General features: G+C 41.8%; 1 protein-coding gene across 1 annotated transcript in view; it reads left to right on the top strand.

Moving 5' to 3' along the window:
* Window positions 1–26,786, top strand: part of CNTNAP5 (contactin associated protein family member 5) — an 868,401-nt gene that overhangs the window by 470,845 nt on the left and 370,770 nt on the right. The window contains exons 9-10 of the mRNA XM_007964645.3: window positions 4,912–5,061; window positions 7,901–8,072. Of these exons, the coding sequence (XP_007962836.3) occupies window positions 4,912–5,061; window positions 7,901–8,072 (322 nt within the window). The remainder of the gene's footprint in view (window positions 1–4,911; window positions 5,062–7,900; window positions 8,073–26,786) is intronic.

Genomic DNA, 26,786 nt, shown 5'->3' with positions numbered 1-26,786 from the left:
TGGTCATCAAAGAGATGGCAGGAGCAGGGCAGGGCTGGCTGGAGTTGCCAGCATGATGAGCAAAAGGAGCTCAGCCCCAGTACCCACACTTCCCTTTGAACGCTGGCTCTGCCTCTGAGCAGCCATGGGGCCCTGGGCAGCCTCTCCACTTTTCTCTGTTACATCTATTACATGAGGGCAATCAACTTGACCTCCAGGACTATTGTAAGAATTAGGAATTATATTATTTAAAGTGCCTGGCACATTGTAGGCATTTGTTACTGGTAGTGTGATGTATTATTAGCTATTTTTACAATTGGGGTATTTCAAAGGTTCATTTGCAAGTTCAGTAGCGAGGACGAAAACTGTCATTCTTTTTTTCTCTATGGAGAAAATCTTCCAAGTCTTTATTTGATTCCTAGGAAAGCACAGGGCAGCCTATTTAACTCTCTCTCTCTATAAGGAACCCTTTATACTGATGCCCTAGGCTGAATTCCAGCGCCTAAGAGAAGCCATGAGAACAAAAGTGAAGAGGACAAAAAAGTTTTCTGTCTTTTATTTCAGTTTAAACAGTTTGTCAGGTTTTTTAAGATTATAAAAAATGTACATTAAAAAACATTGAAAATTCCAGTATAACATAAAAGAAAAAAAAAACAAAAATAATCTGTGATTCTGTCAGTCTACATTATTGCCGTGTTTTTCTTGGTGTTAGTTTTTAACAAAATGGGAATCAGGCAGCACGTACTATTTATTTAGAACTTCTCTCTTATCAAGATATCAGTAGCATTCTTGGACATTGTAATGTTTATTGACTATGTTATATACCATATTAGGAATAAACCATGTTTGCTTTACCTGCCTGCTACTATTGGAAATAGGGGTAGCAGTGAATTTTTGCTATTGTAAATAATGGTGTCATGAACTATCTTCACCATAAATCTTGGCTACAGCTCTGTTACTATTTTAGAAATAATTCTTCAGAATAAAATTCACAGGAAATGAGGTATGACATTCTTGGGATTTTTGATGCTTACTGGTGTATTGCCTCCCAGAAAGAATGTGCAAATTTAGGTGGCTGAAAACAACATATAAAATGGACTGTTTCCCTCTATTCTCATTGAGATTGAGTATAATCAGTTTTTATCCTTTATTAGTCTGGGAGATGGCAGATAATACCCGACCTGTCTTTAAAGTTCAGAAATTGTATGTTGGTCCTCATCTGTTTCTGGAACCCAAATCCCATCTTTTAGGCCTCAGTTCCTAAATCATGGGGGTGCTTAGTGCCCCATATTGGCCCTCAGTATCCTGCTCTTCTCCCCTAAGAGTATTTCTTTTCCCCCCATCAAGACATTCTTGGCCTAAAAGGTGTTGCTTTCCTGTTCTCCTCATTGGACGTGTCTATTCTTTCAAAGCTATTTATATCAAGGAGGTTTGGGAAAAAAGCAGTCGGATAAGGTGACTTCTCCCTAATTGTTGAATAATGAATAGCACTTCCACTTTTACCTTTAAGAGAGTATTCTTAATAACAAAACCTCGGAGAGTCTCTAGGGATATTATTTTGGATCTATTAACAGAATGAAGTGAAAACGAGGACCAGTTGAAAATGGAGATTTTTAGCTGGGGATGTACCACTACACTTATCTTGGAACCCGTGCCCGAGCAGCTCTCCTGGGCTAGTTCCAATTTCCCAGCTTCTTTCCTTTCTCTTCTGACACCTCCAATGATGTGGCTCCTGACCCTGGCTGCACAACATAATTCCAAGTCCTGGGATAATCCCCAGAAATCTGACTTAATTAACCTGGAGTGATCCCCAGGTTCTGTATTTTCAAAAGCTCCCCAGGCAATACCTGCATCGAGAACTATTGTTCTAATAATTTTCCTCCGCAGAGCTAAACTTTTCACCCAGGCTCCCCCTGCAGGGACTGAGGACCATGTAGAAAAAGGCCAAATCAAAGAAAAGGCAGACCAAAAAAAAAAAAAAAAGAAGAAGAAGAAGAAGAAAACAACCAACCAAGCAAACCCTCATTATGTAAAACTTGAAAGAGAGAAATGGATGGCTATGTGGGGAGAGGACAAGACCCACAATCAGAACAGATGATCCTACAGACACCCATTGAGCAGACCTCTCCTCTCAGGCCAGTGCCATCTGTAACATGAATAGATGATAGATAACTAATTGGAGGGTACACTCACTGTGGCCTCTATAAATACATTCTTCTCTACTGTAGCCCTGATGCCTAGCAGGGTGCTTGGCCTTTAGGGAGTATTTGGAACTTTTATTCTGAACTAGTTACTAACGCCCTTCCAGTCTAGAGTCTACCTGCAGATACAGTCCCATATGTTATGCGGATGTATTCAAATGAGTATGCAAATGAACATGTTTAAAAAGGACTTACAATTGACTGTCCTCCCCAGATACCCCTGAAAGAAGTCAAATGTTCTTCACCAAGAAACACCTGACAGATTCTCTGTCTCATTAGCAGAATCCCTGTGTCCAGGACCCAAACCCTGGTCTTGTCTGAGGACAACTGCCTTTGGGAGGAAGTGGGGCCACCAGGCTGAGAAGCCTCTGGGTTCTCTTCTTCACCCCAAGCAGATGTTCAGGGTTGCAGTGGAGACTAACTTTGAGAGATCTGGCTGAAAACACATCAGGTGTCCTATATCTGGGATGCTCTGAGGAGATGGGTCACAGCTGCCCAGGTGCAAATACAGCTGGGTTCCAAGCCTGGTGCTGTGCTTCTCCCAGGGCAGCCTGGGAGCTCAGGGGCACCAACCATCTGGGAGCTCAGGGGCACCAGCTCTTCACTTGCCACTCTAAGGGTCTGGCGCACCTCTGTGGTGATCCTCAGTATTTTCTTCCCAGCTGGCTGCTTTGGGGCTGCTCCAGTAGGCTCTACCAAGGCAAGTCCGTTTTACCTGCAGAAATAGCTCTAAATCCATCACTTGCTTTGCATTTTCACTGCTGCTACTTTAGGTGAGATCCTCTCATTCTGCCTCCGGGGACTGCAAGCAATAGGACCTGTGAGTTCTGCCTCCAGCCTTGACCCCTCCCAGCTTCTACCATTGGCTCTTGTGCTGGCTGATTCTTTGAATAAACATCTCCAACCCTGATATTACCATCCTAGAGAGCCCTCATGGACTCCCATGTTCTAAAGCTGTAATTTTCATCTTTGGCTGCACATTAGAACCACCCAAGGAGCTTTTTAAAAAATGTGGATGCTTAGGGCCCATGCCCAGAGATGCTGATGGAATTGGTTTGGGAAAAGTGCTCTTCAGAATCATTTGTCAAAGGATATTGTTTAAAGTCCTCCTGAGCCTGGCACGTGAGACCCCTGGGAGATTGGATCCTCTTTCCAGCTCCCTTCATATTGGCATCTCCTGCTTCTCTGTCCAGACCTTTGTTTCTTTATACAGGCTCTCTGTCTCCTGGAACCCTTGCTCCCAGAATCACAAACTCTTACTCATTTGCCACAACTTTCCTTAACTGTCACCCACTTCTGTGAAACATTCTTGGGATCTTCTCATGGAGATAGTTAGACTTTCTTTCTTCTCTGCTCATATGTTGCTGTTCCACCCAGAATTGCAAAAGGTGGTGTTGTTGACTTACTCCTCTGTCTGCCCCACTAGCCTGAACTCAAAAGACGTTATTTTAATCTTCCTTGCATATCTCTCTGCCTCTTAACAATGGACTATCCTAGGGTAGAGATCATGTGATGTTAATATCCATACCCTCTAATGCCAAAGACCATTTCGTATTTGCAGCTCTGTTCATTTTTTAAGCTAACATGACTGCCAGCGTATGATTGAAATGAACTATTCTGCATTACCTGCTGGACTAACTGGTGTTATCCCCACAATGGCCTGTTAAGTACAGTCATTGTCCTCTTTGCAAGTGAGGAAACTGACACAATGAGAGGAAAGACAACTCAACATGTAACAGGGCACAATAAATGACTGTTTAGAATTTAGAATTGTGTGGCTATGTGCTCTTGCCACAGAAACTCTTCGTAACCAATCAGTTAATATGCCTTTATTTTCTTCAGCAAGCACTTCGCACCAACAGGACACAGAGTCTTCATAGATGATAAACTCTTTAAAGGAAATAGTTGAAACCTCATGACTAGTTCCCAATACAGTTTTCTCAGTAAAGTAGGTCAGCAGCACAGGGTACACCAAAGACAGCTGGAGCAATGGAATAGGAGAGAAAATAACTTTACAAAACCACCCACCTTTCTTCCAGTGCCTTTAGAGACAGTCATACCTCATTTCATTCAATCCCTTTGACAACGATAAGGGGCAGGAATTATAATATTTACAGATGATAAAATCAGAGCTTAATGAAGGTGAGTAACTTAGACAATGTCACCTAATTTAGAATGAAAAACGCTGCAATTGGATTAGTATGTTACCTCTCTCCAACAGGAGGCTGCCTCTGCCTGGTACATCATTGGAATCCAGCTTTCCTCATCTACTTTAAAAAATAGCTTACTTTTTCCTAAAATTGTTTGTAGGAAAGTATGAGAAAACTAAAATTGCCCAAAACTCTACCACTCAGATAAAATTGCTGGTAGTATTTTGAGTTCTTTTATTTTTCTGTTTTTTTCCTCTGCATTTATACAACAGATCAGAATATGTGACATAACTTTGGTTGTGGTATGTACAACATTTTGTATTTTTCCCTTTTGTTTTTAAACAAAACATATCAGAAGCAGTTTAGCCATCTTTTTTAAGAAAGAAAGAGATTAGAATGAAGTGGTACAAAGATGAAGAGCAATGCTTTTTATGAACCTTCCAAGGGCTTGTATCCAGCCGAGTGAGGAGTGGGTTTGCTCTGAGAAGAGCATGGACGGCAGCAGGCTGGGAAATGAACCCCCTTTCTCCAGGCCTTCCGGACCCATCATCTCTATACTTGCTCTCTTGTTTCTCTTGCAGGCAGCAACTTGAATGATGGCTTGTGGCACTCAGTTAGCATCAACGCCAGGAGGAACCGCATCACACTCACTCTGGATAATGAAGCAGCACCCCCAGCTCCTGACAGCACTTGGGTGCAGATTTATTCTGGAAATAGCTACTACTTTGGAGGTAAATTCTCCAGCCTTTAAGAGGGAAAATAAAGAAGGGAGGGAAAATGAAGTGGGCAATTATTTCACTATGGTGGTTCTGGCTTGGTCAATTAGACAATTATCCCCCCCGCCCAACATACACACACACATCCTCAATCTCAAAATAGTGAGAAGCAAAATCTCTCACAGCTGTGTGCAAATATAAATTATCTAGGTCAGTGCTGAGGAAGAAAAGAACTTTAGCTACAAGAACTGGTGTTATATAACACATCCAAAGGAGATTTTTGTAGCCATGCCAAGCCCTGTGATCACATGGGAAAGGAGAAACTCAGTTTGAAACTTGGAGAAAGTGTATCAAGAGTCAGCAGCATCTGCAAGAGGCAAAATCCAGGTGGAAAGGCACAACCAGCATGCTCAGCACCTAGGTCCCTCCTCTGCCACTTTCCTCTGTTAGTCCCCTGTCCCCTCCTTCCCCACATTCCTAGAGATCATGCCCACAGAGAGCCAGGAATGAGGTGGAACTAGGAGGCCCATGAACTTGTAACTCCACATGTAGAAGCCAGTTCAGATTGTTCAGATTCTGCCTTCTCTGATGTTAAGTGAATCCTGGGAACCTTTCCAATGACAGAAACACAAGGGCAAGCTGATGGGGAAGAAAAACATATAATTAGGCTTCTACTGAATTTTTATAAATGCATATATATGTATGTATTTAGTCTTTCAAAAGTATTTTTCAATAAAAATTAATATCTAGTTTCATAGTTAGTTGTTTGTATTATAGAAACAATCTCTGAAAAGGATGTAACCTCAATAGCTGTCTGACCTTGAGAAAGGTACTTATAGTCCCTAAACTTCCTAATCTGAAACATGGGGAAATAAGTTCACCTCCAAAATTTCAGGAAAAGTTAAGTACGACCAAGGTTTAAACATATAGCACAGAGTGTGCCACATGGCAGGGGATGGGGAAACTGGCTCCACCTCCTTTAGATATAAGTCAGGGTCTGGTCTACAGTTTCCTTATTCTTTTCCTATTAGTAAATTGAAGAGAAGTATTGTATAAAATTATGCATAGTCTCTTAAATAGAATTTACAGGTCACTTCTCTCATACCAATGGAATGTGGTTAAAGCTTTAAAATGCAAAAGGGATTTTGCACAGGTGTAGTGTACATCTCAACATCTCCTAGAAGGGAAGCAATATCTTTGTGGCTTGATTTTAGGGTGAGGAAGGGCCTGTGACCTTTACCTCAAATCTCCTCCCCCTGTGCATGGCTAACAAATTCCTTTAGGAAGAGAATACACGTCCAGTCTCTGCAAAAGTTTTATGACTTACCTCATTTAATTCATGCAGAAACCTTGTGCAGTACATAATACCCCCACTTAATAGATAATAAAACTAGTGTTTGCTGAATGAAAGAATTTGTGCAAGTCCATAGAGCTCATGAATTCAAATCCAGATCTGTGTTCCCACAGCCCACAAGTGAAAACAGAGATTGGAACAAATGTATTATAAAGATCGTAGAACAAGGGTGTTGGGGTCTACAAAGATAACCTCACAGACTGAATAATTGTGCATCTTATGCAATATTTCAGCATCAGAGGGAAAAACGCTATCTTGAATTTATTATTGAGGGAAATGTTTGTTAATAATCCTGATACAATAAGCATCTGACATGCCTCAGAGACAAAATGGCTCTCCTGCCTCAGTTGAAGGAGTGTTCTTAGAGGCAAGTGTTAAGGGACCCTGGGTTTAGAACGTGAAGATTTATCAGTGATTTGAACAGTGTTTAAACAAATGCCCCACACGTAGACTGTAAACTTAAGGAAGGTGAAAAATGAGTTTCAGTAATAATAGTCAACTTATATAAATTCTCTCTACAGCTTCAATTAGAAGTTGTAGCATCTCTCTTCGTTTTATAGTGTGCCTGTGAGCTGTTAACCAGCTGCTGGGCTTCAGCCCAGCAGTGACTGTCTATTAGAGATGGCTGAAATAATTCCCAGTTATTTATGGGTTATTACCATGGTTTCAAGCTTGCATTCCCATATGCTCTGAACCTATTAAAGCCATTGGGATGGAGTTTGTAAGGAGCACGAGCACTCATATCCCTGAAAGGCTCTATACCCATCTTAATGAGAAGTAGATATGCCCTGGTTGCAAGCTACACTAAATCAGTGTAATTTTTTTTTAAGAACACCCTTTAAAAAGGTATAGTGTTAACCTTTCCCATATGCTATTACAGCCCTAAAATGACATGCATTTAAACCTTAGTTCCTTCTAAAACCAGCAAAATGTCTGATTTTGCTTTGCACATCATGTCAAAATTCCATTTACGCTCCTGTGTGTACCTTTCTCAGGAACTAAGCCTATTAATGCTAACAATTAACTGGACAATTCCTCTGCTGCCATCCCTACCCAACCATCCCTACCCAAAGCATAATTTCCTTTGAAAGCGTAATTCAGAATTGAATTGTGCATTTAGATATGTATTTCAAGACAGAACCAAAATTCTAAAGTAGCTATAATATGTTTCTTCCTTGGGATGAATGAAGGATGCCATATGAAAGAATAGAAAATAGCTTACCCCAAGGAAAAAAAAAAGTAAGAAGGAGACACCTGTTACAGTATTGATATTCGCTTTGCCATGCTTTTTATTTTCTCTACAGTGATGGAGTATGCCCTATTTTGTACCAATTCTGTCCCCTCCCTGAGAATGCTAGGATTTACAACAAAAAGGGTGTGCACTGTTGTGAATGAGAAAGCACCAAAATAATTAGACCTCAAGGTCTTCCATCAATAGGTCGCCAAAGCAATGATGGATCATTTCAGCATTCTTCTTCATCTTTTTTCTCTGTCCCACAGGGTGCCCCGACAATCTCACCGATTCCCAATGTTTAAATCCCATTAAGGCTTTCCAAGGCTGCATGAGGCTCATCTTTATTGATAACCAGCCCAAGGACCTCATTTCAGTTCAGCAAGGTTCCCTGGGGAATTTTAGTGATTTACACATTGATCTGTGTAGCATCAAAGACAGGTAATTATTGTCTCTTCTCCTCTGTTCTCCCACCCCCTTCCCATTCTCACTGTTCTAAATATGAATTTCTTTAAGCAAAATTCTAATCCACCGACATTAGCCACATTAGACATAATTGAGTTGCCTAATGGAAAATATTTCTGAAAGGATTTCAGGCCCAGAGAAAAATGGTTTAAATTAGTTGAGTCTCTCTTCATGTTGACTTGCAGTAAATGGGATATGCAAATTAAATCAAAATACAAATTTGTGAAAGGATTAAAATTTTATGCATAAACAACATTTGATTACTTTGAAGTTAAAGCAAAAAGGAGGAAGGAATTACTTCTCTCCTAAACCATTTCATTTTTCACTGCTGTGAGTGTCCTTTCTAACACAGACAGATGAGCATCAGACCATCTGGGAAGTCTGCAAAAGAGGTTCACGAATGCCCAATAACACACAACTACTCCTGGATTTGGCTGTTTTTTGCTCTTACTGCCCCTACCACTGCTTCTCTGGTCCAGAGGAGATCAGAAAAACTCACTTTAGCTCTCTATTTCCCCTGGGATCTTGCTCTCCTTATAATAGAAGTTTCTAAATGCACAGACACACTGCAGAAAACCAAAGAGGATGGATTCTGAATTTGCATCAAAGTTTACCATGTTCTTCTTCTTTCCTCTCCAGAGCCTACCTCCTTCATTCTTCCAGTTCTTCTCACCCTTGTCAAAATATCATTTATAGAATGGGTGAATAATATCTGTTCAGTGCTTGCCTATGTGTTGATGAGACAGGGTCTCTGCTTATGTTTCATCAGGAAATAAATTAGCCATTACAATAAAGTGAGATATGTGACCAAGAAGTGCACCCTTATTTGTCAGACACACAGCAGCAGCAACTTAGTCTGACCCCAGAGAATGAGTCCAAGAAGGTTTCAGAAGGTAATGCTGAGTTGAATCTTAAAGGAGAAGACACTGGCAGGCTAGGCTGAGGTTGAGAGGGGAAGAGAGATTGGCGTAGAAGCAGGAGAAAGCATGGATTGCAAGTATTTCATCAACTCAAAATACTTTTTTGGCATTTGAAATCTCTAATAGTTGAGTTGGCAATATCTATTTTTCATAGTGGCATATAAAATAATGGTATATCTTACAATTAGTGGTGTCTTAGATTAAATAATGTATAGCTCAGTAGGGATGGTGGGTCACTGTGGATGGTGCACCTGGTGTAAATATGTCCAGAAATGTGGGGACAGGACCAGTCATGAAGAACTTTGTGTACCAGTGGGATTTGGTTTCATGCTCTTGGTGAGAACCATGGAGGAAGGTGGCTAGCTTTTCCTAGCAGAAAGAGTACTCAAGAAGAAGTGAGAAAGGTGGATTGGAAGAGAGCTCGCCTACAACTAGGCAGGTGATTGCCCAGTTCGGGGGAGGAATAATGAGTAGTAGCAGGTGACTCTACTGAGGGGCACAGAAATCGGCCATGCAGTGCATAGTCTCTGCTAACGCTGAAATGAGCTGCATAACTTAGTGAAACTTTCCACACATTTCTCCGTTAACATCGCTATGCATGGGATCATCAACAAATCATGCAGATTTTCTGTCTCTTCTGCTTTATTTATTTTTTCTATTTGACCGGCTGAAAAAGTGGTAATAAAATATGTGCTTCATTAAAATGTGCTAGTTTAGAGCTCGGAGAATAAAAGTTATTGCAGGCAATGGTTGCCAGACCAATAGTGTTTAGTAATGGCATGGGAGAAGCATCCTACTTCGTCAGCCAGTGCAGCCTCTTCGAAAGTGTTGATCAATACAGGGAATATTTATCAATAGGGGTCTCTAATGCTACCTTAATTTTTAATCAAGGAAGCTCTCATTATTTTCGATTGCATGAAAGTCATTGCCATATACACCGCATCATTACTTTTGTGTAATTGTAGTCTTGTATAATTGGATTACATACAATTGTGCTTTCGTTAATTGTATAATAAGGGATTGTGTTTAGTTTCGTGGGTAAATGGTTAAGTTTTTCTTGATTTACCAGGCGCTGTGTCTAACAGAAGGGAAAGCTGCGGCAAGGGGCTGTGCTTGAGTCACTATTTCTTGAACTCATATTTAATGTTATCTGAAGAGGGGCAGGAGTTACAAGGGCAGGTGGTTTCTGAATTTGGTGTTTCACTTTTAATGTGTTAATCAGTGTGAACTGGATTTCAGGTTAAGTACAAACTCTTTGCCTTCAAGGAGCTTGCTATTTGGTGGGAGAGAGGAGGGGAATAGGCTGGCAGTGGTTTTCCTTACCTGGACAGCTGTCTGGAAAGCCCACAGAGGACAGCCTGAGAATCTCTTCTTACTCTGAGACTCCTTTCCAATCCCTTGTTACAGGCCGTAGAGACCCAGGTCTCCATCTGCCTCTTTGTGGTTATCCTACCCCTTCTTTTTCTCTCTCAAAGTGAAGTGGGATCCCACCCTGCCAGTTTTTCTTTTATGCTGGCCCCAACCCAGCATCTTACATACTTAAAGGGTCTTAGTGCTGGTCACGTGGGAAAATTTAAAGATATCTAAATCTAAAGACATCTAAAGTAGCATTCCGGCCGGGCACGGTGGCTCACGCCTGTAATTACAGTACTTGGGGAGGCCAAGGCAAGTGGATTAACTGAGGTCAGAAGTTTGAGATCAGCCTGGCCAATATGGTAAAACCCTGTCTCTACTAAAAATACAAAAACCAGCCAGGCGTGGTGACATGTGTCTAATCTCAGCTTCTTGGGAGGCTGAGACAGGAGAATCGCTTGAACCCAGGAGATGGGGGTTGCAATGAGCCGAGACGGTGCCACTACACTCCGGCCTGGGTGACAGAGTGAGACTCCGTCTCAAAAATAAATAAATAAATAAATAAATAAATAAATAATAAAGTAGCATTCCTACCTGAGGCACTAATGTTCCAAAATCTCAAGAGCTCCCTCCAGTTTAGTTCCTTTAAGCAACTTCCTTTTGAGGTGGTACCTAAGACCCTGACATCTGCTGCCCAGTTTGCGCTGTTTCCAAACCACCTTTGACATTTCATCCTGAGCAAAAGTGGAAAGGGTCTCTTCTCAGGGTTTAAGAAACTTTAACCGATGTGCATCTCAGGGATGGGCAAAATTACCAAATCTTCTGGCTTCTGGGAGGAAAGGAGTTGGAAGAACTGGCCTTGTGCACAGCTCTGGAAGCAGGAAGGTGTTGGTGTTGGGCAGCTCCAGTGCCTGGCAGTGCATGGGCAGGATGGGGGAAGGAAGCAGCAGCAATTAAAATAAGGCATTCCTGACCCACACTGTGCCCTGTTCACGGTCCTTCTGAACCTCTAGGACACAATCTGCAGCTGCTGCCTCTCTTCTGCAGACCAAACCACCAATCTCATAATCTCTGCACCCTAAGTCCCTGTCCTTCATAATAACCATCTTTCCAGCCTCTTTGACTTGAAGTAGGCAAAACACAATAGTCTAAGCCAGCGGTCCCCAACCTTTTTGGCATTCAGGGACTGGGGGCTTGGGGAGGGATGGTTTTAGGGTGATTCAAGCATGCACATTTATTGTACACTTGATTTCTATTATTGTTACATTGTGATGTATAATAGTTATGCAACTCACCATAATGCAAAGTCAGTGGGAGCCCTGAGCTTGTTTTCCTGCGACTAGATGGTCTCATCTGGGGGTGATTAAAGACAATGACAGATCATCGGGCATTAGATTCTCATAAGGAGTGTGCAGCCTAGATCCTTCACATGCACAGTTGACAATAGGGTTTGTACTTCTGTGAGAATCTAATCCTGAAGTTGATCTGTTAAGAGGCAGAGCTTAGGCAGTAATGTGAGCGACGAGGATTGTCTGTAAGAACAGACGAAGCTTCGCTTGCTCACCCGCTGTTCACCTTCTACTGTTTGTTCCAGTTCCTAAGAAGCCACGGACCAGTACTGGTTCTGGTTTGTGGCCCAGGGCTTGAGGACCCCTGGTCTAATCTATCACAGAGAAAAGTCACTTTCAATAAGGCTTCATTCAGTGAACAGCTGTTGATTCACCCTCTGTAGTTCTGTCTTATAGATGATAGGCATTGAGCGAGAGAGTGAGACTGACTTACATCTATCCCTGAGTAGGATATGATGCTGTAAAGGCTCTAGAAGCCCTGGGAGTCCAGAGGCACTGATATCCCCACTTTCTAAAAGGGGAAAGCTAAGACCTGGAGACGTATGTCAGTGTTCTCAAGGTCCCACAGGGCCGAAGTTGTGATCAAGAGTCAGGCACTGTGAGTATTCTCTCCCTGGTACTATCTAGCAAAGAGGCACTGATCTGGAAATGGCGGTCACTCTGGGTCCGTGTCTCTAAATGTGTAACCCCATTTTCTGATTATCTACCTAAAAGGAAAAAGCTGACGCAAAATTAATATAAGTAGAAAGTTCATTCGGACCAAACTTGCTTGAGGCAATCCAGGAGCACGGATTCAAGTTGCCCTGAATAGACACTTGGATTAGTGGCTGTTGCAACTGGGTTTCTAAAGGCAAATATGAGGACAAGGAGTGAACTGACGTAAAGTTCTGCCAGGAATTCTCAATGGTTTACAGGTGACAGATTTGATTAGCGATTGGCTGTATATTGTTAAGCTGTAGGGTGTGGGTTATAGTGTGTCCAGTGCAGCATGATTAGGTTAACAACAAGCAATTCCAAGAGATAAGTACACAGCGCAAAGTGGGGGTGTCGAGTATGACTGGGGTGTCCTTTTAATGTTTCATGGGCCTGATCAGTAAAAGGACTTGCATTCCTCACATAAAAGTTGTTTTCTTTTCTCATGCTCAACCAGATCGAATTTTCAAGAATATGCAATATGTCAGATTCTTTGTAACATTTATGTGCCTAATGCAATTCCTTCCATAAGGGGACGTTCAGAGTGGTATGCAATGTCTAGCAGGGCCTGAGTGGAGTAAGGTGAGCCAGGTTCAAAGAGTCTTCGCCCCACGTCCATGTAGATGGTTCCCAGTCAATTCCAGGAGCCATGTCCAGTCCTGTGAGGTTCAAGATCCAGGACAGGAGAAGCAGATTAGCAAATGCTGTTCAAGAGCATCCAAGGAGACAGGCTCCAAGGTATGAAGCCATACCAGGAGGGGAAAAACAGGGATGTTGATGAGGAAGGTGTCTGAGATGGGGAGAAGCAGAGGACATACCTGGAAAAAGTTCAGAATCCCAGTGCAGGTGGCAGCAGCTTTGAGAGGCAGCAGGACACGTTTAAATCCACCCCGCCTACAGCCTGAGATGTGATACACATGATTTAAACTTTTGTTCATGTTTTCTCTTTTGCAAAGCCAGGATCAGAAAACCTACCTTTGTGCTAAGAGTTGAATGAGAGAGGGAGAGAGAAATGAGAGCGTGCGATAAGTCAGGTGTTCAATTGCATGACTGGAATGCAGTGGATGCTCAGTTAGACGTTCACCGCGTTAATTCCTCTGGCCAAAGGTTTGCCACTTCTCTGGTTTCCACGGGGAGAGAAAAGGCTTAAGTGCCCCGCCAGTCTTTCCCCAAATCCCACTGCTGCAAGTGATCCTCAGTAGTTTCTGAGGAGATTCCCATGTGAATATTTCACATGTATCCACCCTCCCAAATCAGTCCACTTTGTGACTCCCCTTGGGCTTTGGTCCCACTTGTTCAGAGGACCTGACCCTCAGGGCCACCAGCCATGGCCCATTAGGAAAGCACTCATCAATTTGGGTGCTCAAGCCTATAATCCCAGCACTTTGGGAGGCCAAGACGGGCGGATCATGAGGTCAGGAGATCGAGACCATCCTGGCTAACACAGTGAAACCCCATCTCTACTAAAAAAATACAAAAAACTAGCCGGGCGTGATGGCGGGTGCCTGTAGTCCCAGCTACTCGGGAGGCTGAGGCAGGAGAATGGCATAAACCCAGGAGGTAGAGCTTGCAGTGAGCTGAGATCCGGCCACTGCACTCCAGCCTGGGCGACAGAGCCAGACTCTGTCTCAAAAAAAAAAAAAAAAAAGTAAAGGAATAAAAGAATGGCTGGCATGGGCTGCTTGACTGAGCATGCTCATAGTCACTTCTTGATTATATGCTAAACAAGAGGTAGATTATTCATGAGTTTTCCGGGAAAGGTGCAGACAATTCCAAGAACTGAGGGTTCCTTTCAGACTATATAAGGTAACTCCCAGGCATTGCCATGGCATTTGTAATCTGCCATGGCGCCGGTAGGAGTGTCTTTCAGCATGCTAGTGCATTGGAACCAGCATGTAATGAGCAATGAGGACGAGTAGAGATCACTTTTATCTTGAGTTGGTGGGTTTCGGTCAGCTTCTTTACTGGATCTTTTTTTATCAGCGGGGTCTTTATGACTTGTATCTTGTGACACCAGTCCTGTCAACCTCCTGTCTCATCCTGTGACTAAGAATGCCTAATCTGGGAATGCAGTTCAATATGTCTCAGCCTTATTTTACCCATCCCCTATTCAAGACAGAGTCGCTCTGGTTCAAAAACTTCTGACAGGTTCAATGTACGTTGTTCTGGTGATGGATACCCTGAAAGACCTAATTTGACCACTAAGCAATCTATGCACGCAGCAGTATTACAATTGAACCTCGTAATCTATACATATAAAAAAACGATTAGACAGACACTGATTTCTTATGGCCTTCTGGTGCCCACCAAGGACTTGGACGGTCACATGGCCCATTCCTTCATCATTTCCTCATACAGTGATGCTACTGTGGAAGATCCGAGGAGATCCCCCAGCTCTGGTTGTGCACAGGAGGAAATGGAGGCCACACAGAGGGTGGCAAAGCCAGATATGGAAGCAGGGTGCTTTTTCTGTGGTCTTTGCTTTTGCATCCTATGGAGACTTCTTGCTGTAATCCTTTCTAAAATTAAATCATTTACTTTTTCCAAAGAGGAGATCACATGTGGAGCACTGCATTACATTTCTTGTGGCAAATAAGTTATGAAATGTAGCTTCTCTCTCCATCATCACTCTATTTTCTCCCACGCACATTTGTTTAAGAAAGCCGGGCATGGTGGCTCACGCCTGTAATCCCAGCACTTTGGGAGGCCAAGGCGGGTGGATCATGAGGTCAGGAGATCGAGACCATCCTGGCCAACATGGTGAAACCCCGTCTCTACTGAAATACAAAAAAAAAAAAAAAAAAAAAAAAATTAGCTGGCTATGGTGGTGCATGCCTGTAATCCCAGCTACTCTGGAGGCAGAGGCATGGGAATCGCTTGAACCCAGGAGGCAGAGGTTGCAGTGAGCCAAGATTGAGCCACTACACTCCAGGATGCAGACAGAGTGAAACTCGGTCTCAAAAAAAAAAAAAAAAAAAAGAAAGAAAAGAAAAGAAAAAGGAAAAAGAATGCATCTGCTGAACTCTCTGGTCAAAATTCTTACCTTGTTGGTTCAGGGTTTGGAGTACAGTAAACACGGAGAGTTGGCAAGCATTCCGTTGGATCACCTCCCATAAACAGACTCCTGCTAAAATCCCACCCTGTGTGTGGGAGCGTGTTAAAAACAGTGGGTAATATAAAAAGATTACATTGCGCGGTAATACATATGTTTTAGTCCTTCTCTAAAATCGAAAGCCTTTCCATTGGGTGCCAGAAAAGCCATTGTAAGGGCAGTACCCACACAATCTGAGCTTCTAACTCTGAAGTGAGAAATGGTACAATATGCTGTTCTCCCTTAACTCATGGGATGGGGCCAAAATCCAAACAAGATCACTTCTGCTTTACTATCTATCATTTGTGGTCTATTTCACAGAGGGGAAAAAAAAGTTATATTTTATGTCACACTTACTGAGCAAACATTCCTAAATGTTATTTCATTGAATTCTCTCCGTAGTCTGCAAGGCCTACCGAGTGGGTTCTCAAGTATGGCCCCCAGGACTGCAGCATCGGTGTCACCTGGCAACTTGTTAAACATGCAAGTCTCAGCCAGCAACCCAATTCTACTAGATCAGAAACGTAGGGTAGGGGCCCGGGCATCCGTGTTTTAATCATCCTCCAGATGACTCGGATGCACACTCAAATTTGAGAAACACTGTGTTGTTCGGTTATCGCCGCGTTCTAGATAAGACAACCAATTCTTAGAGAGGTTCGGTGACTGCCGAGGTCATGTCTTAGTATTTGGAAAAAACAGGATTCTAACTCAGGTTTTGCTGATTCTTCAGTATATATAAATATGGAAAACCTGTTACCAAAAGGCCAGAGAAAGAGGAGACGTGGGCTTGGGTGGCCAGAGCAGGCCACTGGGGCGCGCTACAGAGGAAGCAGTGCTTCCTGAGGAACTGGAAGAGCAGGCTGGATTTAGGGAGGCCAAGGAGGGGTGCTCCACGGGCTCTCACGTGGACAGTGTAAAGCTGGGGTTAGGAAGGGGTGCGGTGCTGAATGTCCGTTTGTCCATATTGGAGGGGCTGTCTTGGCAGCAGTGGATGCAAGAGAACTGAAATCAGAACCGGCGTATTCTTGCCAGCGCACAAAATGGTTTAAAACTTGAGAGACCAGCCACATTAATAGTGAATCTTTAAATAATGCTTACTGTGGGCCGGGACAGTGTGACAATGTGTGTGTGTGCGTGTGTGTGTGTGAGAGAGACAGAGACAGAGCGAGAGAGAGAGAGAGAGAGAGAGAGAGAGAGAGAGAAAGAGAAAGACTTTACCACAATGTGGTGAGGTTAATATTATTAACTCCGAGAGAGAGAGAGAGAGAAAGAGAGAGACTTTAATCTTCACCACAATGTGGTGAGGTTAGTATTATTAACTCCATTTTACACACAAGAAATTGGAGGCACAGAGGCACTAAGTAACTTGCCCGAGGTCACACAGCCTATATGTGGTAGAGCCTGGCTGCAATTCATGGAGTCTATTTGGAGAGATTAGGCCTGTCCTGGCACTGTGCTACTTCTAAGCCTGCTGTGGGAAAGCTCCCTGCATTCTTCAGCAGGACTGTGAAGTGGAAAATATTTTTGTCTTCATTAAAATCACAAAGGTGGTTGAATTAAAGCAGGGAGAGAAGGGCTATGGAGCACCTCGGTGCCTCACGGGTTATCATCCGTATCCTCGCAGCTCACTGTCACCATCTCCTAAAGAACACACTGAGATAGACACAGAATGAGCTCAGGGCTCCCGTGAGACACTGGTCTTGATCTAGTTATTTGAGCTGATTGGGGAATAGGAGAAGCTGGGAACTTGCTGGGAATGACTGACTTGAGGAGATAGGTTTCAAGCTGATTTTATAAAGGTGTTCCATCTGGAACTGCCCAGAAAAAGCACTGATTCATTTCTCTACTTCTTTAATAAGGGCTTCCTTCCCCCGTCTTTCTCATACCTGTTTGAATCTCAGAAAAGAAGCGGGTTTTGGAGAAATGGGAAACCTGGATTTGATTAGAAGAAGCGACCTTGAATGAGTGCATCTGTGTCCTGTGACAAACCTCATCTCTATCATCACTTGTTTTTACCAGAAAAGTGGATCATTATCTTGATGAAATGGTCCTTCTCCACCTGTGCATACGGAAGGGCACAAAAGAGCCTTTATTCGTGGAAAACACAGAGGGATGAGCAAGCCAGGGTGGCACTTCATTCTGGCCCATCAGATGGTGGTGAGAATCCTTCCCCACTGACTGGTAATCTGACATATTAAAGCTGAAAATGAAGACAGAACAATGAGCCAGGTGAATTATCACGAGCACTTCCAAAGATGAGGAGTTCATTCCAAGTGCTATAGTTATGCAATTGAGGTACTACATACACGTCAACGTATCAGGAAGAAAATGTCTACAAAGTCCCTGGGGCTCTGGATCATACCTATCCTGAGGTATACTGGCTTAGAAATTCAGATGTTTTAGGTCAGGCGCAGTGGCTCATGCCTGTAATCCCAGCACTTTGGAAGGCCCAGTCTGGTGGAGACCGGGAGTTCGAGACCAGCCTGTCCAACACGGCCAAACTCCATCTCCACTAAAATACAAAAATTATCCAGGCATGGTGGCGCATGCCTGTAATCCCAGCTGGTGGGGAGGCTGAGGCACGAGAATCGCTTGAACACAGGATGTAGAGGTTGCAGTGAGCAAAGATCGTGCCACTGCACTCTAGCCTGGGTGACACAGTGTGTGACGAAGGAAAGAAGGAAGGAAGGAAGGAAGGAAGGAAGGAAGGAAGGAAGGAAGGAAGGACTGGGTGACACAGTGTGTGAGACTATGGAAGGAAGGAAGGAAGAAAGGAAAGAAAGAGAGAGAGAGAGACAGAAAGAAAAAAAGAAAGAGAGAGAGAAAGAAAAGAAAGAAGAAAGAAAGAAAGAAAGAAAGAAAGAAAGAAAGAAAGAAAGAAAGAAAGAAAGAAAGAAAGAAAGAAAGAAAGAAAGAAAGAAAGAAAGAAAAGGAAGGAAGGAAGGAAGGAAAGAAAGAAAGAAAGAAAGAAAGAAAGAAAGAAAGAAAGAAAGAAAGAAAGAAAGAAGGAAGGAAGGAAGGAGAGAGAGAGGAAGGAAGGAAGGAAGGAAGGAAGGAAGGAAAATAAAGAAATTATTAGATGTTTTAGATGAGAAAGAATTAGACGTTTTAGATAACAGAGTAGTGAAGGAGACTTTTTATCTCATGCCACTTTTGTGAAGCAGAGAACATTCCTAAATTAATGAAAAGAAGAAAGAGATTCGTTGGTATTGATTCCTTTACATGATCGATATCTCAGTAAGCCTTCATCCAACATCCCAATAAGAGCCTTCCACCTGTTTCTTGTGTTCGCTGAAGAGCACTCCCTTGTACACAGCCAATGTCACATTAATTTTTTCCTCATTTGCATTGATGTCCACTCATGGGGCTCTTGAGGTGAAGCACCTGAAGCCCTTGAATGCTGTTTTTCCCTGGTCCAAAAGCCTTCATCGATGACCCATTACAAGCGCCATTTATAGACACAGTTGGAAGAGAAAAGGAGTGTAATATGTTTTCAGTTGGGAAAAAGGCAGGTCTGACCTGCAGTAAAAGGTTCTCACCTGTGTCTGCAGTGAAACGTAAATTTAAAGTTAGCGCTATGCTACTTACATTTTGAATTAAGATATTTCAGAGGAAGTTCTAGAATTCCAATTAGGCCGTGTGGGTTTAATTGTGACATGGACTTCTGAAGGCTGAACTGATACTCCTGCATCTGTATCACAGGCATCGGTAGCATCATAGATGCCATCCACTTTAACACTTACAATGCCCAAAGGGAGCATCAGTCTCCCCGGTTGTCACCTGAGAAAACTGATATTCACATAGATTTACTAACTTGCCTCAAAATGGAATCAGACTGAGGATTTTAAGGTGGGAAAGCCTGTGCCGTTTCCATTTTAGCCCAATCTTGGACACAACGCACATGTAACTTCTTTGTATCTTAGCTCCCCTACTTGTCAAATGTAGATAACATGCTATAACTGCAAGGTGTTAAATAAAAGCAAGGCGCTATCATTCCTGCCTGCCTCTTGGAATTTTGGCAAGGATTGACTGAGGTCGGAAAGAAAAGTTCTTAAAGTTAAAAGCAAGAGAGATGGAAATGGATGGGGTCCTGTGTAGATCAGGCCAGATTTTCGAAAGCCCATCCACAGGCAGAAAACGATGACATTTCTCTGAATAATTTACCTACGTACATAACCTATTTTATTTTTTAGACAAATGATTAATGTTTTCACTTGATTCAAGTTACAGATGTGAAATCTTCCCTCTAGGTTTAGCTTCGTCTTAAAAATATCTCTTGGACATGATTTACTAGGCCCACTACAGAGCTCTTCTCTCCTAATGCTGGGAGAACCGTAGACCTAGCAGTAGATATCTGAACACCTGAGAATTGCAAAGGGAACACACAAAGCTAAAACAGAGAGTTATTTGAGAGAATGTAGATTAAGTTGGATTTTATGTCTTGCCAGATTTTACAGTCTCTGAACTCGTGTGATGTCTAGTACATCCAGAACACCGTTAACTGTATTACGACAAAATGTTAGCATCACCTTGCCACCTGCTTTTACCCATGCTGAAAAATATAATGGTGACTGTAATAATTAGGTAGGGGGCTCTCCCTGCTTTGGATGTGGAAATCTTCTCGGATGTGGTTCCTAAGTAACTCTAGGTTTATAGGTTCAATCAAATCATCATATTGAGAAGTGTAAAACCCTACACTCTGAAATGAGAATCACTTGTATCAACATTAGCATTTGTGTATGCACATAGGTGTGTATGTGTTCACACACAATATGATACTAACCCGTGAACCCTGATGCATACTTCTAGGTCCTGCTAGCTGAGAGACTGCCTGTGCTCTGCTCATCTTCCTCTGTGACCTAGTTATTCATTTATGAAATCTTCTTTGCATGCTTACTCTGTGCCAGGCACATTGCTCTGCCTGGAGATCCAAAAGTGAGCAAGACAGAGAGTTTTTGCTCATAGAGGCATGTGATTGATTTCCCCTGCTCTGATCTTCCTTGGATCAGGAACCTGCTTTCTATTATTATTATTATTTTTACTATGATGAATCATTCATTCATTCATTCATTCATTCATTCATTCATTCATTCTGTCTTTCATCTCTTGTGTTGGGAACCTTTCTGCTGTGCCAGGTGCTGGGTAGAAACTGAGGATATACTTGAGTGCCAACCACAGTAGATAATCTCTAACTTCAGAAAGCTCCATGGAAGGACACACATTTGAACCAAATAATCATGGAAATAAACATATATGCTCCAAAATGCCATGAGTGTCCTCATGCACATAACGAGAGCACCAGGAAAGAACCTGAGAGGAAGGCTACTTTATACTGCAGAGGGGGCAGCCTGGCAGGAAAGGGGATATGGACATTGTCATCTTCAGGCTCTACAAAAGCATCTGTACAGAGGTCACTGCAAACTCTTCTCAGTGACTTTCTCAGAGCTTTGTCCTCTCCACGGCTTTCTAGGAACCTCTGGCTGATGACTCTGATCTCAATGTTCTGTGTGTCCTCTGCTGAAATCGTGTTTGCTGTGGAGACTTAGAGGATAAGAGGTGTAAAATTATTATTTTTTTTTTTTTGGTGAAAAGAAATTTTTTCACTGGTGTTCTAGCTGAAAACAAACTCCCCACATTTTCCCAAAATATGTGTGTGCTGGGAATTCCTGTCGGCCATTCATACCACTGTCTTACTCTCCTCCCACTATCCCCCATCCCTTCTCTGGCTGCCACGGTTAAAGGGTTAGGCTTCTAGTAATTCAATTCTAATAGTATATAGGCTACACCGCTACACTTAGAAAAATATGAGAAAAAGTCAGCCTACTCAAAATAAACACCAGTGTAAAGGTGGGACTGATATTTCAGCTAGCAGTTTGGTAAATCCCAAGTATCTGAAAGTGACAAAAGGAATATGCATTTTAAAGGTCATTCCAATTATCATGCTTACTCATGTTGAGCTGACACTCTGGAGTTTATGTGAGAAGACCCACGCGTTGCGGGTAGAAATGAGAACATGTGGTTGGGAGAAACTCGAACAAATAGTAAGGAGAGTAATACAAATCACTGTTGTTTTCTGTGATATTAAATAATTCTTCAACCTCAGAGGCATCTGAGAAGTAGAGGAAAACCAGCTATCAATAAATAGCTGGGCAAATCCTCACACCTCCAAGACCCCAGGATTCCATGATGGATTTACTTCTGATCTACATTTTGCACACTTATATGAGGATCCAGAAGAAGAGGTTTCAAGGGTGAACTCTTGTCTGCATTAAAATGTCCATTTGCAACCACTGCATTCTCCACATCGTAGTGGATTCCCAACTCAATTTTTCTCAATAGAATTATCCTAAATGTAGATATACCTCTCCTGGTTTTGAAATAGGAAAACAAAGTAGCCAATAATTTTTCCTTTAGACAGGGTTTGCCTCCGATGTCTCTCCCACTTCCCCCAATGCATATGTTATTGCAACTGTGGCTATTCTGACCATCAGATTCTGTACGTGCATTTCACGTGACCTCCAGCACATGATGGAGCCTGAGGCATTAAACCCAAGAATCCCAGTCCTCCTGCTTGACTTTTGCCGTCTTCTGGCCTCACCTGTTCCTCCCTGTCTATCTTTACCTCCTACTACGTGATGAATAATTCATCATTCCATCTGTGTGTATTTACTGAGCATCTACTATGTTCCAGGACATACATACATAGTTTCTGCCTTAAAGAAGCTCAAGAGAAGAGAGCTAGATAAGAAACCTGAAAGCAGACATCTTACAAAGGGAAGGTAATGGCACTGAGGGCCATGAAGTTACATCCCAGCTGCATTTTGACAGGATTGAGAAGTAAGGAAAATAGGAGTGTGATGGGATTCCAGAAGTGCACCACTGCCTGTCGCAAAGCAGCCAGCTGCCTTCCAGCCTCCAGGCACTTGCTGCTATTTCACGTGTCTGGAGCTCCCTTCCCAGTTTCTTTTGCCCAAATCCAGCCCATCTGTCAAAGTCTAGTTCAAATCCTACCTACTCTACGAAGTCTTCTTGGCTGCTCACACTCTTCTTTGCTTATTCGGGTGTCTCTGGCACTTTCTTCTTATATTTTGTTTAGCTCCCAACCATAATCATGACTGGTTTTCTATCTGTATCTTGCCCACCCAAAGTTCATCATGTCTACTGATGCCTTCAGCTGAGAGCACGTGCCTTGTGATTATTTGTTTAATAATTTGAACCTTTTGAGCTTTAACAGCATCTGCTCTCAGTAGCTGGGGGATAAACTGCATATGAAGCTAACAAAACTCAACACGACTCTTGGTTTTGGGCAAATATTGCCTCAAGCTATGGAATGAACTTGATAGTCTTTAATGTCTTTTTATACCCAAAAGTCTGGAGACTGCTATCCGAGATTTAGGAGTTAAAGCCCTTCACTTCTTTTCTCATCCTGCAAACTTCCCAATGTGGTTCACGCCAAATACTGCTCTATTTGAACAGCAAGAGTGCCTAATAAAAGCAACGCCAGAGCCAGCTGTCATCATTCACGTGGTGTTAAGTGCTCCTTCTGTAAGCACTAGCTAGCTAGCAAGAGTATTTTTGTTTAGCAAGGCCATCATAAAATTAGACAAGCAAACCATAGCAATGTATTTGAGCAATGTAGTCTATAAATAATACAGTGGAAGGAAGCATAGGAGCACGTTATCCATATTACAATCTTGTGCTTAAAAAAAAGAAAGAAAGAAAGAAAGAAAGAAAGAAAGGTTAGCTCTGTAATAGAAGGCAGCTCCAGAGAAGTAAACAGAATGTCTTTGGTGATTGTTAAAGGATGTGAACAGCGTCCTGGTAATAAGATCTGCTGAGTGTGCCCTCTGGATTCCGTGTGCCCCTAAGCAGCTCCTATAGGTGGAGTAGTGAACGCTTGTAAAGTTGGTGGTGTTTACCTAGTAGGAATGGAACAAAAAATTGTCAGGGAAGGATGCTGATGTGTCTGTAACCATGTCGGCTGTTTATCTGAAAGTGAAGTTATTGAAGAAGAAAGGTTTCACTTTAGCCCAGAAAGCAACATTCGAATCAGATACAGTCCATACACTGTCACTGTTTTCTAGATTTATTTATTTTCTCTCTTCTTCAAAAGTGTCTGGCAGAAACTTAAACAACATTGTTATTCATTTGGCTTTGTCAAACTCTCTAGCATCTTCTAATGTAGAGAGCTGCTTCCAGCTTTTGCCAAATGCCATCTAAAGCCTCTTTATTTAATAAAAAAGAATATAGAAGATGTATTTTTTTCTCCTTTGATGTTTTTCTGTACTTGTTTCTACAATGGATTCTAACTAGAATCACCTAGGTTTACCAAAATTCGACAATGGACCAGATGCTAGCTAGATTTTTTTCTACTAATTTTCTTGTTCAAATCCATAGAGAACTATAATAAAATATCTTAAAATGAACTATGATCATTTTACAAAGAAGGACACTGAGGTTCACAGGTATGAAATTACTTTCCCAAGATTATATAGTTGGCAAGTATCTTCCATTCCCAAAAAACTTAGAAGTTAAAAACGTTGCCCTTTGAAAGTTAAGTATACCATCTAATAGATCTTAAGGGATCATCTTGAAGATACAAGAGAGTATCCATGCAAGGCTAGATAGTGCTTGGACTAAGGCTAATGTTTCTAAAGAAAAAACGTGTGTCAAACAGAAGTAAGTTGGTAAGAAGATGAGTTATAAATAAGGAAAATCAAATCGATAAAGCTAATTTTAGCTAAAGAACTAAATTAAGACTTCCTAACATCAGATATGTAAAGAAAAAAAGCCCATTGTTTGTTGCAACATCAATGGGGAATAATAGAAATAACGTCAATTGTACACTCCCATAGTCCCTTAATCCTCTCCTCAGACTGAGTTGGAATATCCCCCCTTATAATTGATAAAGCGTACAGGAATGTAATATAATTATTGCTTCTGTGAATCAAATATTACTTGTCTATACCAGCACTGTGCAATGGAACATTGTGTGGTGATAGAAATCATCTTCTTTATGCCAACATCTTGTTACTAGTGGTAATAGAGAACTCAAAATGTGTGATACATTTAGATTTAAATAACCACATGTGGCTAGTGACTACCATATTGGATAGGGCAGGGTTAGACACTCTGCTAGGGTCAGTACTTGTGGATTTTACATTTGTTTTCATCCGTAAGTTCAGCAGCTACAGACTGCACCAGATGTAAGTATAAAGATTGGGTTTGGGCCTTCAAATTCAGATCTGGTGGGGTAGGTTTAATGTCAACCTTAGCAGCCCAGGTTGAGTATGGTCATGGTCACTATCTGTCATGGAACCCCTTCTCCCAAAGACAATTACATCAGAAGAGAAGGGCTTATAACTATTTGACTTAATTTCTCCCAACATCCTTGCAAAGAAGTGATTTATTGATTGATAGATCAAAATGTCAAAAATTTTGTATTACTTAAGAAGACAAGTTTACGATATCAAGTGTTCTTTTGCTATTTCTGTTATCCAGTTCAAAGTTACGTTCTAAATTAGAATACGTGTTTAAAAAACACACATTGTAATCTAAATATAATCCATTTAGTAAAGTTTGGTTTCTAATTCTTTTCTAAAATACGAGAGTCTTCACTTTTAAAATCTCCAATAGCATACTATATGTTGAAGTTATTAATAGAATTCCCAAAACCACCTGCTCAAATCTGAGTAATTCAAAGTAAGAGGTACTCTGCTTGATCAACGAAACATGTGAGTTCATTTTCTAGACTGGGTTTAGATTAATGCCTATCACAAGGTAAAGGCATGAAACTCCCAAATTCTGTAACTATTCTTGTCCTGATTTCAAGCTTAATTCGCGTCCCTCGCATATTTGGCAAACCTAAGAAGCTAACTTAAAGGAAGAAAAGGTATTGATCAGTCTGGTGGAAATAATGATCCCGTTGAAAATCATAACAGTTAACGTATATTTATTGATTGGGATTCTAGTATCACACACTAGTCTCTTGTCAGTTTGCTTGCATGAGTCATTATTGTGGTGGCTGTGGTCCTGGGAATCTGTCAAGAGTGAATTTCAGGCCTTATCATGTGGAAAACCCAGTTGGCTTTGATTTCATCTGAGTCTCTGTACTAGCACAAATGGCATTACCTAAAGACCTATACTAGACTACAGATGTTAACCCAGGACACTCTTCAAAGCTAAGGATGGGTTACAAATAATTTTAAAATTCAGCCTCGAGCCAGGCACAGTAGCACAGCCCTCTAGTCCTAGTTACTGAGGAGGCCGAGGTGGCAGGATGGATGGCTTGAGCTCAGGAGTTCAGGATTAGGCTGGGATACATAGTAAGATTTCATCTCCAAAATATAAATAAATAAAACATTAAAAGTTAAACCTCAGCCCAACCAACTGATAGCTTCAAACTTTGGAATTCATAAGAATCCCTTATAAATGTCTTTTAATGCAGTTGTTTGTACCCTACAATCCCAGAGATTCTGATTAAGTCCATCTGGAATGGAGGTTGGAATCTGCATTTTATCCGACATCCCAGGATACCTGTGGACCAGTCCTTTAGAAGTATTGTGTCAGCAGATTAAATAAAGCCACTTCTTTATTGAGTTCATGGTAATATACGCTTATCTAAATTTTTCCTGCACAATGGGGAGCTATACTTCTAGTTCTGCCTAATGTTAATGGTAGTCTGTGGAAAATGTTTTCTTTGTTCAAATAAGTTTGAGAAATGCTGGAGTAAGAAAAGTTAAGTGTGTTTCTTTACTGCAGGGTTTCTCAGTGTGTGTGTGTGTGTATGTGTGTGTGTGTGTGCGCATCTTGCATCTTCAAACCCGTGTCTCTTTCATCTCCTAAAATGGCTTAAACTGGGTTTTCAACATTTCCATCTAAGGTTTTCATTAGAATAAGTCTTTTTAGACCACGTCTTTTACACTCTTAAGTTAGAGGCTGAAGAATCTAAACAAACATCCTCATGTTTATAAACCATGCAGGGGGGTAATTCGCTGAAAACTGTGCACAAGTTTATAAACGTATATGACTATGAAGCCCTTCTTTCCACAAAACTACTCATTCACATAATGAGCTTTTGGAAATGCTGCCCTAGAGTGAATAAATCACAGGAAACATCAAGACCTTCTTGGGTTGCTCACTGTGGGCCGTGGTGCAGCAACTCTGGGATGCAGTTGATAGTGCAGACAATGAGACTTCACAAGCTACCATTAAAGAGAACTCGGGAGTCATAAGCAGACATTAGCCTTCACTTTCCACTTTTCTCTACAAAAGGAACACTTAT

This window comes from Chlorocebus sabaeus, chromosome 10, assembly GCF_047675955.1.
Source record: "Chlorocebus sabaeus isolate Y175 chromosome 10, mChlSab1.0.hap1, whole genome shotgun sequence".
Lineage (NCBI taxonomy): Eukaryota > Metazoa > Chordata > Mammalia > Primates > Cercopithecidae > Chlorocebus > Chlorocebus sabaeus.
Note: the sequence above shows the minus strand (reverse complement) of the source record. Positions and strands in the feature narration are given on the sequence as shown.